We start from the raw sequence: 12,243 nt of genomic DNA on the forward strand, positions 1-12,243 counted from the left end.
ATGGTTCCCCCGAAGGAGAAGATATTGTTTGTTTGTTTAAATTAACAGTAATGAAAAGTTAATTAAACACGATGATTGAAAAGTACTGAGATTGGGAGGGGGAACCGGGATTACATGCGCATGATTGCTTTGTGTTTCACTGTGATGGTTGTTTAGTTCATTCATTTATTCATAAATGTATCCTTTCCAGAAACGGAATGCAATTAGTATCACTTTGCTAATGCCTGTTGCTACTTTGCCAATGAATAATGAAGAGTGTGTGTTGAGTATTTAACAGAAGATGGAAAAGATGTTGCAATCCTAATTTCTTCCAGGATTACATTCATTTTAACAATCATCAAGCCAATCAAATTTTGGTTCCATTTTTGTGTTTTACATGGTGTGGTGATAAGTTACTGAAATACTTGGAATTATATTGTTTGCTATTATAAAAGTATTTGATCCTATCTAACCACAGTTGCCCCAATTTCATTTGAACAGACTTGAACAAAATTATTTAAGCAACTTTATGTTATGCAAATATTTATTTGTTTATTTATACTTTGTTTATGTATTTTTAAGCCTCTATTTGGTTTGCAGTGGTTGAATTAAGAAATTTTTATTTAAGACAAAGTTAATTGAATAAATGTATGTGAAAGCAAACAGTAATTTAGCTGAGTAGAGAGGTCTGACTTTTTAAACAAGCTATTTGGACAGACAGGATATTTTTGTATGCTTAAAGATTTATTGGGTTGCATACTTTCCAAATGTAACACCTTCCCAACAGTCCCTACCTCACCTTGACAGTCTTACTCTACCAAACCCACACAAGAAATCTGCAAACATCATCAGTCGATTCAAATCAACACCATGAGACATTAAGTACAGATGTATGAGGTGTACATGTGAAAGCTACGCAAGTGAGACGTGTGAGATGTACATGAGACATGTATTCTATACAAGTGACATATATGATGTGCACTGAGGTAATGGGACAATAGATCAATAGATATGAATCCTTATGCACATGACTGAAAGAAAAATGGCCTAAACGTCCGCCTGTTAAGCTGCACTTGAAGTGTCCTCCTATGATTCATGTCTGTGCAGGACCAACTGGGGTACTTCAGTGTCATAAGAAGCAGTGGCTGACACCGCATGCTTCACAGGAGAGCACATGCTTGTCTGCACTCAAATAATTAGCTATGATTTCAGGAATGAGCACTAATATATACTATTGGGCATTACAAATAGGAGAGGGAAGAGGGAAAAATATTTTAAAAATGAGTAAATATTTTGCAGGAAAAGCCTTTAGTTGCAGGACAGACAGACAAAAATGCAACTCTTCTTCTACCCACGGCACAGTCCCTATATATCTGTGGGTTGTTTAAAAGGCAAATGGAGAACCCTCGGTTGAAACAGCAAAACACCACAAAATGGCAAAAGAAGGCATGCTTTATCATGGTAATGTAAGAACACCGGGAGAGACGTTTCTCCAGATATGTCCCACTAGTGAAAGCAAGCTGAAATAGACACATTAATGAGACAAGCCCGGGCAGGCATTATGGGTCTGACATAATTGGTGAGTGCTCAGGAAAAAGTCAATTATGCACATACTTGAAATTTTGTGGTCGAATCCATTTTGATACATATTTCCCTTTTCCCTCATTAAAATTATTACACTAAAGTATGAAGATTGCATTTATCTAGATGAATGCAAAGGATACAAAATAAACTTTTAAAAATGCTATATTTCTGTAATTTTCTGGTTGGTCATACGCATTGTTTCTTAAAGGTACAAATCCTGCATACAACATTTGCAGAGAAGTTAATATTTTCTTTGGGTGGAGATTTTAAGGAAATGCATAGCACAGCAGAATCTTCATCGATTTAAGAGGTCAAAAAAATAAATTGTGCATTTATACAATATTCATGGCTTTCATTCTAAATCTGGGTGTCAGACCAGTTCCTGAATTGTGTACACTCGTGGTTTTTAGAACCTGTATTAAGTGTATATTAAATATATTAAATGTGTAGGAGGACAGGAAGATAACTATTATGTGCAGTGCTTGTTCGATGCCTATTCAGTTCTCATTCAGCGTATAGTAGCAAGAGTGTAAAGTCTAGCTTCATGTTGTTGTTAGAGACATTTCTGAAGAAAATACAATAGGTTTTAGGGCAGCAAATGGGTTTGAAACTCTAAAGCTGTAGGTTCAATTCCCAGGTGGGGCAGTGTTGTTGTACCATTGAGCAACATACTTAACTTGAATTGCTTCAGCAAATATCCAGCTGTATAAATGGATTGTATGTAAAAAAATAAATAAATAAAAATGTAAAAATAAAAAAACAAATGTAAGCTGTGTGGGTCACGCTGGATAAGAGCTTCTGCTAAATACTTATTACTTTTATTTGGCAGATTTCACATGTTTGACATCAGAGCTTGTAGTCCAATTAATCCAAGTGGCAAGTAAAGTCTCATTGTAAGAGACACCTTTCTTTGATGTATTACAATGTTGCAATTTAGACAACTCAAAAAGATTATGAAAAGACAGTAATTAAAACCACATCTAATCCTCCCCCTGACAAGCGGACAAAAGTATTTTGTTTCCTGTCAATAAAACAGGATTAATGCCGAGGCCCTCCAGGAGCATTACGGACACAAAAACTGCAGTAAAGTCGAAACATACAGAATTAGCAACAGTCAAAGAATTAGCCATTAGATCCGGTGTGTGTGTGTGCCTGCGTGTGTGTGTGTGTGCATGTTCGTGCTTGTGCGCATGTGCGCACATGGGGCCTTCAAAAAAGTTTTCACCAACCATCACACAGACACACACACACACACACACACGACTGCCATTCATTAAACAGGTTCAGAGCAACTAAGATGGTTAAAAGGCTGCAACAGTGAGATTACTCCCTGCAGAAGGAACTACAAGCCCTTTGTGTAAACAGGGTCATAGCTCGTTTGCTTCGCAGGGCTGTGTACCCGAGAACCTGAGAGAGCAGATTTAAATGAACCGCTTTCGCCAAGCAAAGTGTTCTCATTGAAGTTCCCCCCGTGCGCTTCGCGGCCTCAGATCCGACAATCCGCCTTTCCCGCGAGCACGCTAACCGCACGTACGGAACCTCGCGGAAAGGCCAGGTGAAAAGCAGCGGTAAGTCTCCTGCAGTCAGCTCTCCAGTCCTCAACCCGCCAGGCAACGAAGGCGCCATATGGCCAGAGCACTCGGATGGCATTGTTTCCACTGCATTCATCTTCCACTCTCCGCACCTGCTGCACGTACGAGCGAATGCGGTTAATTACCCGGGCGCATCTGCAGAGCTTCTGTATTTACGTTTCACTGTTCTCGCCGGAGACTGCGGCCATTGCATCGATGCTCGCCGAGTACAGGATACTGCTCGGAGTTTCCCCTCCGCCTCCCTCTCCCTCCCCCTCATGCAAAACAGTCCCTAAATAATTCATATTTGTGTTCACTCTCAAGGTGTTTTGGTCTCTCCATATGGTCCAGATTACTGGAGAGCTAGCTGAAATTCCTCATGTATATGCATAGCATCATGAGAGGTAGGTTTTCTTAGCCATTTCCATCCCATGAAATTTGTAGGAGAGAGCTAGCCTGCCTGGTAATCAAAATATGTGACTGTTATGAGATTCAGGGGGCCACGATTTGAAGCACATCCAAAATGGTCTCCAAGCAAAACTCTTGTAAACCATCCCCACAAAGCACACATCTTGTATGCAGTCAATACAACAGGTGGGCCCATAAAGAAGAAGTGGTATTTTTTTTTACAAGAGGATATAAAAAGCAATATATACAGTACAGTCCATAAGCATTTGGTCAATGACATTTTTTGTTGTTTTGGCTCTGTACTCCAGCACAAATGCAATTGTACAGTTGGCTGCTCAGCTGTTTCTTTGCTAGCTGTGTATTGTTGCATCATTACTTCATGTACAAGAAAACTAACAAAAAGCTCTACAGTTGATTATAGGTTTAGAATTTGCATTTGAAGTCTGTTGCTGTCGTCTCTCAACATGGGGATTAATGAAGTTTCAATTCCAATAAAGCAGGCTATCATGAGGCTGAAATGTTTTCAGAAGTTTATCAGTGACATAGCCAAAACATTGATTGTATCAACATCAACTGTGTGGTATATTGCTAAGAAGTAAGAATGCACAGTGAACTCAGCAATAGCAAACAACTAGGAAACCATGGAAGACAACTGCAGTGGAAGACCAAAGAAGACTGAATTGTGAAGAAAAATTCCTTTTCAACTATCAAACTAAGAAGAACATTAAGAAGAACACCCTCCAGGATATAGGCATAAATGTATCAAAGACTACCATAAAGAGAAGATTACACCATTACACCAAAGTCTTATGGACAGATCAGATGAGTATTAGCTGGTACCAAAGTGATGAAGAGAGGACAGTGATTAGGGCCACTAGTTTGTCTCCCATTGTTTTCTCGCATAGTACCTCAGTCCTCCACCAGCTTGAGGTCACTACTGTCTTTGTGAAGCCACATCTCAAACAACTATCCTATTTGTACTACCTCAGTAATCTAAGTTGATAAAATAATTTCCAGAAACTAAGCACAGATGGTGATTGACAGCAATATCTACAAGTGACACTCACATATTAAATTTAAGTTCTATTACTTATTACTGTGGACATGATACAGTATTTTTAAATGTTGCACAGAGGCATGGCAGGTTTTGTTAGAAGCAGTGGGAAATGTCCAAATTAAGAATAAAAAATAAATTTATGATTCAACTAATTAACTAATTGTGGTCTTCAGACCTGGTTTAACCTACTCACTTGTCTTCATTGATAGTGTGACTTGTGATGGCATCGGCAGGATGAATTCTGAATACGTAAATGATCTTATCTGCTCAGATCCAACCAAATTCATAGGATAGCACCTCATCTTGCAGCAATGGCCCCAAACATACAGCTAAAGCAACCAAGGACTGTTTGCACTAACTTCATATTCATTTTTTCTTTTTCCAAATCCAATGTGCTGGAGTACAGAACTGAGACAACAATTTTGTTTTATTTTATTATTTTTGTACTATTAAATTGCAAACAGACCATAAACAGATAATGCAAGTTTCCAATAGTCGCGTTTCTGAAATTTTACTATATAAAATAGGTTAGAATGTTTTTATTTTATTTCATTTTTTTATTTGGGGGGGGGGGGGGGTGGGTGGTGGTGGTAGTAATTTACAACAGTTATACAACAATACAACAGTTAATACAACAGTCTGGGGTGGGGGGTTGAGGTATTAAATCAATTTGGTAACTTACAGATTAATGCCATTGTTGCATTTGTTTGATATTGTACCATAACTACAGTTATAACCAGTTAAGTCCATTTTCACTGAAACTAATGGGAAAGAATAAATTAATAAATAGAACAGATAAAACAATGAAGAGAATTTTGCATAAAATGCTGTATTAGGAAGACAGCAACCGTAAACACCTGCAGCAGTACACACTCTCAGAAGAAAGGGTTTAAAAAGCTCCACTGTGTCTCCACAGAGGAACCTTATCTAGTTCAAGGCTTCTTTGTCAGGCAAAATGGTTCAGTCTGGGAGCTTTCACACGTTTCATACTTACCAAGAGGGTTCCATAAAGAACTAAAGAGTTTCCCTGTGGAGGCAAGCCAAAGAGCCTTGTTTCTGAGAGTATAGATGTGAAGGCTTCCACCCCTCCTTCACCTGCCTGGCTGGCTGACTCCATGAATCAGACTGCAATAGAACTATTAGGCAGTATAATGGGTCTAATGAAAACCCTCTTAAAACATTAGCAAACTCACAGCTTTCAGGTTTCTTTCGAAAAGCGATTCTCTAAGTGCACCTCACTTAAATCTTTAAATCAATCATCGCATCAGTCAGTCCGCCTGGCAATCACAATGCTAACCCATTGGATTCCAAGTCTAACTGTTAAATGAGATCATTTTGAATTAGGCATTTAGTTTAGTTTATTAAGGTTTTAATTTAGGTAAACAGATTGCAGAAGTATAATAAGTACCATGGTCTTCAGGAGATTGAATTTTTTCACAGCTGCACACTATTTCTCCATATACAGTATCATCAATACCAGGGAATGTGCACAAATTAATAAAAACAGAGATGGATCCCACAAACCCATAAACCTCCATTCTTAGAGTGAGATGGTGTCATATGCAAAGGACTATTGAGTATGAGTACTAATGAGTGAAATAGTGTTGGGTTCATCATTGGTGCCATATGAATGGTTCGGACTCAGCTGTGGTCAAGAGCACTTCTGGAAATATGGAGTTAAAGAGAGGTGGATACACTTACAAACACATGCATATATAAACTTTTTGAACATGCTCGAAAAACACTGCATCGATACAGTATCTGCTGGAACACCACTGGAACAAAGCGTCGTCAGTTGTATATTTCCAGGGGAAAGCAGGATGAGGCTCACAAACTACCCATAATTCCCTACTTGTCAGGAAAATGTAATGCTACATTTGGGGTAGTGATACTGGCAACACCAGAAACATCACACAGGCCACAGTGACAAGTGGAAAGAGATTTTACATAATTCAAGTATTTTTAAAATCATTCAGTACTGGTCCTCTGACATACACCTGTGAGCTCAGTGTTGAAAACCTGTGAAATTAATTTTGGATGAGCTGGTGTGGGGGGGGATCTACTCAGCTCATTGTGAGTTACCAACAGCTGAATTTCAGCAAAACAAATCAATGGGATTGCACTCATTAAAAATGGAACACAGCGGCCTCCTCTTAAGCTTAAACATGCTATACACTGTCAAGCTAAAAAATATATACATACCGATTAATAGCTTCTGGCTGGAGTCATAGTGCAGTATTATGAGGATAAAGTAACAGGCTAAATTAATTGTTTGGAGGGGGATGCAGAAACCTCCATTTATTACCTGACACAGAATGCAAAAGAGTGTACCCTCCCAGTCAGACCAGAGAGAGTAAGCCCCAGCAGTTCTGAATAATGTCTTGAGTTTTTTTTTTACGGGGGAAGGACGATTTATGGACCCCAAGATAGGCCGTAATTAAATGCACACATATTTGTAGGACTTCAACAATGAGCATATTTTCCAACACTGAAGTTTTTCCCCACTCTAATACATCACTGCTCCATATTTAATCATTTCTGTTCCAGACACTTAAGAAACCACGGTTTCTTTCCCTCCTGCCAGAAGGGGGGAAAAAAGTAAGGAAAAAACAAAACAAACATGATGTGAAAGCGATGGCGTTCCAGGGGGTTTCGAGAGTTTCAAACAGGTGAAAGAACACGACGGAGAGGAGCAGCACGGGTGTACTTCGGTCTCCGTCTTAACTGATTTGCATGCATAGCGCAACGCCGCGCAACGCAGCCTGCTCCCCCCGCACGGATGTACAAAACGGGAACACAGGGATAAATGGTGGCTTTTGTACCCCGTACAGCGGTCTTATAACAAAATGTTGACACGTGGGCCATTGTGAGGGGATTGCCCGGTAGCTTTGTAGCCGCGGTACATTATAATGTCTGTGAATCCATCATCCGGGGTGATGTCTTCTGGAGCCGGGAAGTGCACTGGGCAGCCTGCCACTTCTTTATGAGTAACACGGTATTACACCGTAGCAGCAGGACGGAGAGCTGGCTCACAGGCCAGCCTGATTAAAATAAACTCAGCGAGACCCCGGCAACATCCTTCAGGTCGGGCGTGCACGAAACCGCAGCTCCCCCAGTCCCCCCTCCCCCCCTTCACTTCATGCTGTCTGGCCTTGTAACACCACCCCCCATCCCCATCCCGATACCCATCCCCATCCCATCCGCTGGTGAGAATAACCTAACATCCACGTGCCCCCTGCCCCTCCGCAAATTCTGGACCTGAGGTTCGTTACTGTTTGTGAACGGCGTCTCAGGTCCATGAATCTAAAAAAGGCCAGAGAAATCGTGCTATTATAAGATTGTCTAAGCCGGCCAAAGAAGTTTAACAAGTTCCAGGGCAACGTGCGCTGCATTCACAAATCAATACTTTGGAATACATCCATACTAATACACTGGCCTTTTTTCTTCCCCACCCTCTCCACGCTGTTAGGTAGAGGGTCAGGGTTTTTTATATTCAAGTGACATTTTCTGTTAAACCTCCAAGATAATGTGCCAGCGCTTTCATTAGAGAGACCACGGAACAGAGAGATTCCGCAGCAGGAGAATCTGCCTCAGAGAAAATGTATTTATTTATTTATTTATTTACTTTGCTGTGTTGTCAAGGTCACTGACATCAAGGAACATAAGAAGAATGAAGAAAATATGCTACATTTGGCTCATATCTATGCAGTCCCAAGAGGCACTTCCTTTATAAAAATAAAAAAAATAAAAATAAAAAAAAACACTTGAACATACCATATAATTTTTTCTTCCTCAATATTTTATCCTATCCATAAAAAACCAACTTATAGACATGTGGCCCTTCATTAAATGGCTAATGGAGGTTGAGAAGTACTGACTGAATTAATTTTATCCCTTACGCCACAACACCGGGTCAGAATAGGTCAGGTGGCCTCATGTGCTTTTTAGGAATTCAGCAGATGCTCTTATCCAGAGCAACTTCCACAGTTGACATTGTTATTATTATTATTATTATTTACATAAACTCCATTTATACAGCTGTATATTTACTGGAGCAAGTACCGCCTGGGAATCAAATATGGTTGACAGCCTAGTTCCCCTAACCGTTATGCTACACTCCCAACCTATAGGAGCTTGCATATTGGACAGAGAAGTCCATACCAAACCGAATCTGCATAAAGGCTCTGACTGGCCAAACTGGCTTGAGCATCCATAGAACCCCGGGCAGTCGTCCAGCACCACCATTCGGGCTAGCACCACGCAGACGATGTGTCGGCACCTGACACGCCTTCATAGCTTCGTTTAGTTTCAACAACGGCATCCTGCATTCTGAATCATGGACGGAGCACGAAGCACGCTCTGCCCAAGCGTCAAGCTCAAGCTTTTTGAAAATGTGATGATTACAGCAAATCTTTGATGCCGTGTTCCCAAAGCAGTAAAAAATTAAAAATTAAAAAAAAAAATTAAAAAAAAATTTCTCTAATAAAACGGCCTTCAAAAGGCACTAAAACAGGTCAACTGCATTACGAGATGCACAATTTGCAAGTCTAGTCGCTCGGTTAATCTTGTCAACAACTTTCATATCATAAATTATTCCATGTTTTTCTCTTCATTCATGTGTATACTGACTTACTAGATAACAGGTTTATTGATAAATATTGATACAAACAGACCTGCAGCATGGAAGTCTCATGTCAAACAGTATGTTATATATTCTAATGTAAAATAAAATAATGAATATGAAATTAACCACACCTTTCAGAATAAAATTGTATGCAGTTCACAAAGCACAGCGCATTGTATGAATCCCAATTTCATCAATGGCCACATAGCGCTCACCTCGACAGTGATCTCCTTCATCATAGCCGTCCTCACAGTCTCTGGCCCCGTTGCACAGTTTGTTGTAGTGAATGCACCTCCGGGTGCCAAGGCACTGAATGTGGTTCAGTGCGCACTTCACTAGCGCCTCACCTGCACCTGAGGCAAAGAGAACAGGTTCCATTAGCACTTGTGCACATGCTTTACAGACATTCATTCATATGCACAGCTCGTGGTAAATTCATTTGAAATTTCATATAGATTGGGGGAGAGAAAGCCAGAGCAAGACTGAATAAAAAGAGTAAAAAGAAGCGCCGGAACAGATATGGTGCAGCAGCCAGTAAAATTGATTTGGGAACTTGACTTTGCGAGATCAATTCCCAGATGTGGTTTAGCTGACGCAACCTTGAACAAGGTGCCGAGAACTTGAATTGCTTCAGAAAATATCCAGCAGTTTAAAAGGCTAATATTTCAAAAGTGAGCTGCCCAAGTTTCCACGGATAAGAGCGACCCTTGAATGAGTGATGTAGCTAATAATGACATGGCACCGCCCATGTGGCCTAGAAAACACTTACGCCAAGCGATGTGGCGAGGAACGTCAAAACTCTTGAGTGCCATTTGGATTGTGCCTGTTATTTCCAGTTTCTTCCCATGTTTCAAAGACAGCCCCACACCCTCGCGACACCCACCCCCCCATCCCCCCCCCCCCCCTTCCCATTTCCATCATTTCAAGCAGTTCGTCTTTGTGTTGGACAGGCAATAACGCCCACAGAACTTCCCCCATGGCATTCCCAGCAGAGTCCTGCTCCACTTCCGTGATCTCAGAGAAGACCATGTATAATTTAGCAAACATGAGAGGTGTTTAAAAATACGCCGTCTCCAAAGCTTTGTCCCTCCCAGCGGTTGGCGCAGACGGCCCCGCTGCAGAGCCAGGCCGAGGCACCACACTGGAAGAAACAGCCCGTGACACACATTTCGGTAGAGATGAATAGGAGTTTCAGGAACTTCTTTTCGGATAAGCGGGAACTCAAGCCCGTACCCTTTGCAAAACTACGCTTTCGTCAAACCACTCTCTCGCCCTGAACGTTTTTGTTTATAAAATAAAACGGAGCAGTTGTTTAAAGGCTGTTTTTTAGGACGCCACAGAGCCCAGCACTGATGCGGGCGGAAACCATGATTGCCGAGATGGACGAGCTGAATTTCAATATCAGTAGTTTCTCCGATTGTGTTTTTCACAGTCAGTCAGGAGCCTTCTGTTTTCTTGACTGAAGTCAAATTGAAAAAAAAAAAAAAAAACTCAAAGTTTATTGAACAAGATACAAAAATAATCAGAATCTGGAGCATGGGAAAGTGTTATATTCATGAATTTAATTTCAAGGTCAGTCAAAATTCTGTTTTAAGCAGTATTTGAAACAGCATGAATGCATTAGTCATAAAAGGAAGACAAGCGGATTATACAATTAGATTTTTGGCAACAAAAAAAACATATTGTTCAACATTTGTCCTTTGATACACAAGTCAAAATAAAAAAAAATAAATAAAAAAAACATTTTGTTTACAAGCAGTGGTGAGTTCAGTAATCACCAATATGCAATATGTATTTGCCAAACCGTGAGTGTAGAGAAAAAAGTTGCATTTATTTCCATGAAAGATAAGAATACATGTTGATTGACTCCTGGCTACTGTCCTTCTCTTCATGCAAATAAAGATCTCATAAGTGGTTATGAGTGATTTGGTAGTTAGGATCCCTAAGTGTTTTTCCAGGCTCCTATACAGCCCTATACACCCTTGCTTTTTTGATCATTTTACTGTACCATGTTGCAGATTATCGCTACAGATCAGACCTGAAGCCGGGGTTTTGCATCTCAAATAAAGACAAAATGCTTTGTTCTTTAAAGCGTGGAACACGACTAACCATTATCCTATTATATTAAACAGATGCCTTTCTCTCCACCTTAACATAAAATGACCTTAAATGGGTGTATCAATATGCAGGAACATAACCTGAAACATCAAATCACCAAATAAACAAATGCAGTAAAATACTTATATTAATGTGTGTTCTGAACCGAGAGCCAAGTACAGTTCCTGAAGGTAGGTTCTCCATCTTGTTGACGCTAATGGTATTGATTTACATTGTTTACCCATTTCTGTATTTCTGGACCTTATATCCAACATTATTCAACGTATCCCTCGGAAATTCCTGTTGTTGAATTTAATCAAAGCCAGATTGCTTTGGAGGGCATGAACTAGCATCTACATTGCTGTTACTATGCATTATTTCAAGAGATCTAACATTAGTTAATCATCTCAGTCTACTAAATGCACAAGTATCCATTATTAGAATTTATTGGCTTGTAAAGCACCCTTGTCTATGTTGATTTGCAGCTCACATTTACAGCAGCTCACAATTTAAAAATGATCCATTTATAGAGCTTTATATTTAAAAAAGCAATTCAGGTCAAGTGCCATCAGATGTACAGTGTCAGAGCCCAAGAGGGAATCAAACAATCAACCTTCAGGTTACATACATAACTTCTGAACCTGAGAAGGACAAACGCAGTCAGTTCACACAAGTATACAGTGCCCTCCAAGAGTTTGGTAACGGTAGAGTAAAACAAATTTTTGCTATATGCTTAAAGAATTTGGATTTGAAATAAAAAAGATGAATATGAGACAGAAGTACAGACAATTAGCTTTTATGTTGTTTACCTGCAAACCTGTTATAGCATTTTACAAAAACAGCTTTTTGTGTTGAGTCCCTCCATGTTGAGATGTGCAAAATTAAGTTATCAGATGAACAATTAAGTCTAATATTTGGTTGCA

At 39.9% G+C, this 12,243-nt stretch overlaps 1 protein-coding gene across 5 annotated transcripts in view; it reads right to left on the reverse strand.

Moving 5' to 3' along the window:
- Window positions 1-12,243, reverse strand: part of LOC135250411 (low-density lipoprotein receptor-related protein 1B-like) — a 398,366-nt gene that overhangs the window by 276,615 nt on the left and 109,508 nt on the right. For all 5 annotated transcript variants that reach the window (XR_010328923.1, XM_064326657.1, XM_064326656.1 and 2 more), the window contains one exon: window positions 9,439-9,576. Coding sequence is in view for 4 of the 5 variants with exons in the window: in XM_064326657.1 (XP_064182727.1) it covers window positions 9,439-9,576 (138 nt within the window). In the remaining variant the exon portion in view is untranslated. The remainder of the gene's footprint in view (window positions 1-9,438; window positions 9,577-12,243) is intronic.

Source organism: Anguilla rostrata, chromosome 3, assembly GCF_018555375.3.
Source record: "Anguilla rostrata isolate EN2019 chromosome 3, ASM1855537v3, whole genome shotgun sequence".
In the NCBI taxonomy this organism is placed as follows: Eukaryota; Metazoa; Chordata; class Actinopteri; order Anguilliformes; family Anguillidae; genus Anguilla; species Anguilla rostrata.